This window comes from Aulonocara sp. 'chitande type north' Nkhata Bay, linkage group LG16, assembly GCF_057382095.1.
Source record: "Aulonocara sp. 'chitande type north' Nkhata Bay isolate Kocher_YH1m ecotype deep benthic linkage group LG16, A_spYH_male_GT1.1, whole genome shotgun sequence".
Lineage (NCBI taxonomy): Eukaryota > Metazoa > Chordata > Actinopteri > Cichliformes > Cichlidae > Aulonocara > Aulonocara sp. 'chitande type north' Nkhata Bay.
In genome coordinates this window covers 36862071-36870074 of record NC_141359.1, presented here as the reverse complement: position 1 = coordinate 36870074, position 8004 = coordinate 36862071, and the positions used below count along the sequence as shown (strand labels likewise).

At 47.5% G+C, this 8004-nt stretch overlaps 1 protein-coding gene across 6 annotated transcripts; it reads left to right on the top strand.

Moving 5' to 3' along the window:
* Nucleotides 1–262: 262 nt before the first annotated feature.
* Nucleotides 263–3203, top strand: LOC147312024 (uncharacterized). Of its 6 annotated transcripts, XM_086267057.1 has the most exons (4): nucleotides 266–424; nucleotides 499–729; nucleotides 948–1121; nucleotides 1500–3203. In XM_086267057.1, exon 4 carries the CDS (start codon nucleotides 1556–1558, stop codon nucleotides 2618–2620), a length of 1065 nt encoding a protein of 354 aa, XP_086123183.1. In that variant the 5' UTR covers nucleotides 266–424; nucleotides 499–729; nucleotides 948–1121; nucleotides 1500–1555; the 3' UTR covers nucleotides 2621–3203. The 6 variants fall into 6 exon arrangements, with proteins under 6 accessions (XP_086123187.1, XP_086123182.1, XP_086123184.1 ...); XM_086267061.1 differs by having other exon boundaries at nucleotides 263–716; nucleotides 948–1034; XM_086267056.1 differs by having other exon boundaries at nucleotides 263–716.
* The last annotated feature ends 4801 nt before the right edge of the window (nucleotides 3204–8004 follow it).

The window sequence follows — 8004 nt, the reverse complement described above, 5'->3', positions numbered from 1 at the left end:
GATGCAATTGCACTTCCTTTACAGCATGGTGAAAAACATTTTGTGTTGTTTAACCACACTGACTAGGTGTACATCCACTGGGAAGCCTTTGATGACCTCTCAGTTTTTCAGTGGCTGCTACCATGAGGCTGAATTGTATGCTTTAGAAGAGTATTTCAGCAAATATCAACTTGTGGCAGGATGAATGTTATCCCTCAGTCCAACCCACTTTCAGCCTGGCCCATTAGGGGGCGCTGGTATAAATAGTGGCCATTTGAGTGTCTCTGCATCGTTTGCCTGTGATCTCCTTTTTGGTCACCTGACTTCCTCGGTGTGGTAGAGATCGTTTGTGGGTTACTCCTCTAAAGTCTCCATCGCGGCTGGTCGTAGCTATAGAAGCCTCCTCTGAGCTATTCTGCTTACGTTCTGTGACCCGGCTTACTTGGTACGTAATCAACTTTTGTTACGCTCTCTGCCTTCTATTGTTCTTTTATAGTAATTATTTATTATGTTTCGCAGGAAGTGTGGACCTTAGTTTTGCGCCAAGCTACGCGAACTGAAGTGCTGCTGTTTTGCCTTGCTGTGCTTTTACCGTCTGTTCCCGTTGTGAGAATTCTTCCCTGCTGCTGTCAGCTTTTACAGTGGACGTCGGCGTGGACAACGGCCATATGCATGCCGGTTATCGGAGTCAGCTGGCGTGCATATTGATTGACTGTTAACTTATCGTCGTGTGGACGGCAAGTTGGAGCAGTACGGCGATTCCGTTTGCTCCAGATTTTAGAGTTTTATTCAGATTGTATGTTTTATTGCTTTTTGATTTGTAGTTTGGATTCTCTGTTACACCACTGGTGGGAGGCCCTTTTTCTAGCTGTAGATCACCAGTGTGGTCCTGCAGTTGGGTTATCCCCCGGTGCTACACATTAGTTTGTTGTAATATATTAAAATTTTCTTTGTTTCTTTTTATTCAGATGCGGAGTGCCGACGTGGAGGAGACTAGGGTGCCTTGGTGGTGGGATCCCTTGAGTGTACACACCTGCCTTGTTTAGTTTATTAGTGTGAGTGTGTGTGATAGTCTGTTGCACTTGTGTTTTGGGTGTGTTTTCTTTCTTTAGTTTGTGTGTGGCATCCCTGCCCCTCCACTGGTAAGCCTCAGCTCTGAATACCTTTTTAAGCATATTTGTACTTGAATATTTATGATTGTGCTTTTATATGGTGTTTTAAATAATTATTAATAAATTGTGAATTTGTTGATCATTGAACCTCGTCTCTGGATTGAGTATAGCGAACCTAAGTGCCTTTTTGGTGATTTAGTGTCATTTCCAGTATTCTCTGGGTGAAATTCCCAGGGTGGCGTTGTCTTTTTAAAACTGCAAAGAGTATTTACTTTATATCCCAACCTCGTCTCGCCACAAACTTGGCGTTATCGACAGAATATACTCTTTAAAACAGAGACGTGTGTTCTTCTTTTTTTTTTTTGTTTGGTGTAACGTAAATTGTTTTTTTTATATTATTTTGTACAGAATAAAGGCAAAGCAGCAGCTACTTTGGTGTGGGATTTCACAGCTGTGTTACAGAGATGGAGGAAGAGTTACAGGAACTCAGGGACTTGATCGCGCAGCTGAAAGCAGACAATGAGAGGCTGCGTCAGGAGAGGGCTGTTGGGTCAGGTACTAGTGCTACACCTTCTACTTCAACTGCATCATCTGTTAACCCCCCAACGGCTGGTGTCTCTGTAGCAGAGAGACTAGTTTTTGTGCCCCGTGACAGAAAGTGCCCTATGTTTAGAGGAAAATCAGGTATAGGGTTGAATGAATGGTTGGAGGAAATAGAAGGTTGTGCTAGAGCACGTCATTTGTCTTTGGCTGATAAAGCATTTTTCCTGTTTGACCACCTAGAAGGGGAAGCACGTGAGGAGATCAAATATCGCTCTAGTGCAGAGAGGACTGATCCTGCTAAGATAATCACTATATTGCAAGAACTGTATGGCTGTTCAGACTCCTATGTAGCATTGCAGGAAGCTTTCTTCTCTAGAAAACAGCAGGAAAGTGAGACACTGCAAGAGTTTTCCCTCGCTCTCTTGGGTCTTATGGAAAAAGTTAAATCGAGTGCCCCCAATGGCATGCCCAATGCTGACGTTTTATTAAGAGATCAATTTGTTGAACAGGTCTTAGATAGTACCTTGCGGCGGGAGTTAAAGCAGCTAGTAAGGAGGCAGCCAACACTGACGTTGCTGGAGATTAGAGGGGAAGCTATTAGGTGGGAACGTGAAGGGTTGCCTAGTGGCGTTAGGCATAGAAGCAGTTCTGTCCCTTCTGTTTATGGCATTCAGTATGGGGTCCATAGCGGTCCCTCAGGAATAGCTCAGTCTACCCATTTGTCTGAGATGAGCGAGATGAAGGAATTGTTAAAGCGCCAGCAGGAGCAACTTAATCAGCTCACTCAGAGCATTGCTCGATTGCAGGGCCCCCATCGAATGCCTCGCTCAGGACGGGGCGACTCCATTATATGCCGTCGTTGTCAGCAACCTGGACATTTTGCTCGGGAGTGTGATGGGGAACGCGTTCCTCGTTCCCGGCCTCCTTCGCAGGCCCCTCTGCATAATCGCAGGCACTCTCCTTTAAATACGGCTTCGGAAAACTAGCACCCTCCGTATTGCCGAGCCACAGTTCGGGTGGGGTGTCTATTGGCTCAAGGGTTGTTTCTAATGGTCCAGAGGCAGTCTCGAAATTAATTTCATCCTGTCCTCATATAGATGTGGACATGGGCGGTATAAAAGTACCTTGTTTGGTTGATACGGGGTCCATGGTCTCTACCATTACTGAAAGTTTTTTCCGCCAGCATTTTGAGTCCTGGGGTCAAGAGCGTCTCCAAGCTTGTCATTGGTTGCAGCTTAAAGCGGCTAATGGGTTGTCCATTCCTTACCTTGGCTATATCGAGCTAAGTGTAGAGCTCTGTGACAAGTTTCTTCCACAGTGTGGCGTGTTGGTCGTTAAAGATCCTCCAGGTGCAGGACCTTCCACGGTTCCGGGTGTATTGGGGATGAATGTCATTCGGAAGTGTTACCACGAGCTTTTTGGGCAACACGGTGAAGCATTGTTTAGTTTGGGCTTTGTCACAGAGGCCCCTAAACCCCTTGTGCAGGCGCTGCAAAAGTGCCATGACGTTAGTATAAGAGCCCCACTGGATTTGTCTGGCCATGTGAGAGTGAGGGGTAAGCGAGCATGTTGCATTCAGGGTGGTGTAATGAAAGTAGTGGCCGCCACCTGTTCTGAGCAATATTCAGGTGCCACTGTGTTATTTGAACCTACTGATGTTAACTTGCCTGCTGGACTTTTAGCGTCCCCTGCATTGGTTCGAGTGGTTAGAGGTACTGCATACATACCAGTTGTTAATGTAGGGACTACGGCGGTCTTGCTTTACCCTAGGACCGTTATAGGGACCCTGGAAGATGTTCATGTGGTCAGTTTGCCCGCTGGTGTGACAGAAGTACTCCCTAACGTAGCCACAATGGCATCTCACACCGCCACTCCTACTGTGCAGGATCAGATGGAAGGGATTGATTTGTCTAAACTGTCAGCAGAGGAACAGGGACAGGTGAGGTCTCTCCTTAAGAAATACAGCTCGGTCTTTTCTGCTCATGACACTGATTTGGGTTGCACTAACTTGATCTCCCATGACATTCCAGTCTTAGACGATATCCCCGTGCGGCAGCGTTATAGGCGCATCCCCCCTTCAGAGTACGAGGTTGTGAAAGAGCATATTAACCAGTTGTTAGGGGCCGAGGTGATTAGAGAGAGTAGCAGCCCCTATGCTTCTCCCATTGTGCTCGTTAAGAAGAAGGATGGCAGCCCGCGCATGTGTGTTGATTATCGGCAACTGAACAACAAGACAAGGAAAGATGCATTCCCCCTGCCGCGCATTGAAGAATCCTTAGATGCGCTGACTGGTGCCCGTTGGTTTTCCACCATGGATTTAGCAAGTGGCTATAATCAGGTCCCAGTTACGGAAGAGGATAGGCCCAAGACTGCCTTCTGTACTCCTTTCGGCCTATTTGAATGGAACCAAATGCCATTTGGGCTCTGTAATGCCCCTAGCACCTTCCAGAGACTAATGCAACGCCTTTTCGGTGATCAACAGTGCCAGTCTCTGCTTCTCTATCTTGATGACATTGTAATCTTTTCATCAACAGTATCGCAACATCTTGAGCGGCTGGATGTGGTGCTAGGTCGGCTTCAGCAGGAAGGTTTAAAAGCCAAGCTTGCCAAATGTGCCTTTTTCCAGCGGGAGGTTCGCTACCTAGGCCATGTCATCTCCGATCAAGGTGTCTCTACGGACCCTAGCAAGGTGGAAGTGGTGGCTAACTGGCAGCCTCCCAAGACTGTTTCGGAACTACGCTCCTTCCTTGGGTTTGCCAGCTATTATCGCCGTTTTGTGGAGGGTTTTGCCAAGTTGGCGGCACCTCTGCATAGACTGGTGGCAGAGTGGGGAGGCAGAAAATCAAAGAAGAGGTCAGAGCATGGTATCATGGAGAACTGGACTGCAGAGTGTGCTCAAAGTTTTGAGGCATTAAAGACTAAACTGACAACAGCACCAGTGCTCGCTTATGCAGATTTCTCTTTGCCTTTTATTTTAGAAGTGGATGCCAGCCATGCCGGCCTAGGGGCAGTGCTTTCCCAGGAGCAGGGAGGTAAGGTGAGGCCAATAGCCTATGCCAGTCGGGGTTTGAGGCCCACTGAGCGCAATATGCTAAATTATAGCTCAATGAAGCTGGAGTTTTTGGCACTTAAGTGGGCCATGACTGAGAAATTTAGAGAGTACTTGTTGGGCCATAAGTGTATTGTTTACACCGACAACAATCCTCTTAGTCACTTGTCTTCTGCTAAACTTGGGGCTACTGAACAGCGCTGGGCAGCTCAGCTCGCTTCGTTTGACTTTGACTTAAAGTACAGGTCAGGAAGGAGTAATAAGAATGCAGACGCTTTATCTCGCCAGCATCCACCTGATCCTCAGGAGATTAAAGCCATGGTTCCTGGTACAGCCTTGCCTGGACCTCTTCAACAAGCCTTGCGGCTGGGACCAGCTGAGGTATCACAAGCTGCCATTACAGTTTTGCCCCATCTCACTACTCCTGATCTTCATACCCTCCAACAGGTCGACTCAGTGATAAAAGAGATCTTGGTGTTCTGGAGGCGGAAGCAGCGACCCAGCTTTGAGGAGCGGCAGCAGCTTGCTCCACCTGCTCTAGTGCTGCTACGACAATGGGATCGTCTGATTGAAAGGGAAGGAGTTCTGTATCGTCAGGTTCATCGCCCTGACGGTGCCGAGGTGATACTTCAGCTTTTGCTGCCTAGTGCACTGATTGAGCAGGTGTTGACTCATGTTCATCAGGACCATGGCCATCAAGGGGTGGAAAGGACCCTAGCGCTTCTCCGCTCACGGTGCTACTGGCCCGGTATGTCTGCTGAGGTAGCTCGTTGGTGTCAGAGATGTGAACGTTGCCAAATTGCAAAAGACACCCGACCAGCAGCTCAAAGTTTCATGGGACATTTGTTGGCTTCTCGACCAAATGAAATCTTGGCCATTGATTACACCTTGCTCGAACCTTCCCGAAATGGGCTGGAGAACGTTTTGGTGATGACTGATGTTTTCAGCAAGTATACATTGGCTGTCCCCACTCGTGACCAATGTGCTGCTACAGTGGCCCAGGTTCTCGTGACTGAGTGGTTTTCAAAGTTTGGTGTACCAGCGCGTATCCATTCCGATCAGGGTCGTAACTTTGAAAGCTCCCTGATCCAGCAGCTCTGCAGGTTTTATGGTATCGAGAAGTCCCACACTACTCCTTATCATCCGGCTGGAAATGGTCAGTGTGAACGTTTTAATAGGACTTTGCACAATTTGTTGCGGACCCTGCCAGTATCCAGAAAAAGAGACTGGAATGTATGTTTGCCCCAGTTACTCTACTGTTATAATACCGCTCCCCATCAGGCTACTGGGGAAACCCCATTCTTATTGATGTTTGGGCAAGAACCCAGGTTGCCAGTGGACTTTCTGTTGGGCAGAGTACCGGACCCCATCAGTGGAGATGTGCACGAGTGGATTCAGGAGCATCAAGCCCGGCTACAGGTTGTACATGAAGGAGCCAAGGAACGATTGCAATTGGCTGCCGACCGCAGAAAGAGGCACCATGATAAAAAGGTGAAAGAGGCACCATTGAACAATGGCCAGTTGGTGTTCCTGCGCGATCTGAGTGGAAGAGGGAGATGTAAAATCCAAGATCGATGGAAACCCGTGGTATATAGAATCCTGAAGGCACCTAAAGGAGGTGGGGCAGTATATACCATTGCACCTGCAGATGATCCCAGCAGTGTGAAGCATGTTCATCGTACCTTGTTGAAGGCTGTGGTAACGGCAGCTACACCATCAGAAGGGCCTGCTCCAAGCAGTAGCTCACATGGCCCAGAAATATCCTCCCCAGAACCAGGACATGACTCATCACGTGACAGTGACCTGTTATTCCTGAGCATAGGAGCTCCTCAAGTAAATGTTTCACCATCTTACAGCCCAGTGGCAGTGATTCCAAGTAGCCCTGAGTTGTTGCTTCCACCAGAAGACCGAACTTCCGATGTTCCAGCCACTTGTACAGTTACTCCGAGTGTAGCACCAGTTCCATCTAGCTCTCTTCCTGCTCCCTCTACGAGTTCTGATACAAGAAATGTGGTGGTGCGAAAAACAACCCGGTCCACAGCTGGCCAGCATTCAAACATCCATCATCTCCCAAGACCAACAGGGGAGGTGGCACAAGGGGCTGCTAACTCTATTTCTGAGCCTAGGGTACATGCTGTCTCTGCATTTTTTAGGCCTTGGGACTAATCTGGGTGTCTTTGTAATTCATCGTCGGGGCGACGATGCAAGAAGGAGGGGTAGAATGTGGCAGGATGAATGTTATCCCTCAGTCCAACCCACTTTCAGCCTGGCCCATTAGGGGGCGCTGGTATAAATAGTGGCCATTTGAGTGTCTCTGCATCGTTTGCCTGTGATCTCCTTTTTGGTCACCTGACTTCCTCGGTGTGGTAGAGATCGTTTGTGGGTTACTCCTCTAAAGTCTCCATCGCGGCTGGTCGTAGCTATAGAAGCCTCCTCTGAGCTATTCTGCTTACGTTCTGTGACCCGGCTTACTTGGTACGTAATCAACTTTTGTTACGCTCTCTGCCTTCTATTGTTCTTTTATAGTAATTATTTATTATGTTTCGCAGGAAGTGTGGACCTTAGTTTTGCGCCAAGCTACGCGAACTGAAGTGCTGCTGTTTTGCCTTGCTGTGCTTTTACCGTCTGTTCCCGTTGTGAGAATTCTTCCCTGCTGCTGTCAGCTTTTACAGTGGACGTCGGCGTGGACAACGGCCATATGCATGCCGGTTATCGGAGTCAGCTGGCGTGCATATTGATTGACTGTTAACTTATCGTCGTGTGGACGGCAAGTTGGAGCAGTACGGCGATTCCGTTTGCTCCAGATTTTAGAGTTTTATTCAGATTGTATGTTTTATTGCTTTTTGATTTGTAGTTTGGATTCTCTGTTACACCACTGGTGGGAGGCCCTTTTTCTAGCTGTAGATCACCAGTGTGGTCCTGCAGTTGGGTTATCCCCCGGTGCTACACATTAGTTTGTTGTAATATATTAAAATTTTCTTTGTTTCTTTTTATTCAGATGCGGAGTGCCGACGTGGAGGAGACTAGGGTGCCTTGGTGGTGGGATCCCTTGAGTGTACACACCTGCCTTGTTTAGTTTATTAGTGTGAGTGTGTGTGATAGTCTGTTGCACTTGTGTTTTGGGTGTGTTTTCTTTCTTTAGTTTGTGTGTGGCATCCCTGCCCCTCCACTGGTAAGCCTCAGCTCTGAATACCTTTTTAAGCATATTTGTACTTGAATATTTATGATTGTGCTTTTATATGGTGTTTTAAATAATTATTAATAAATTGTGAATTTGTTGATCATTGAACCTCGTCTCTGGATTGAGTATAGCGAACCTAA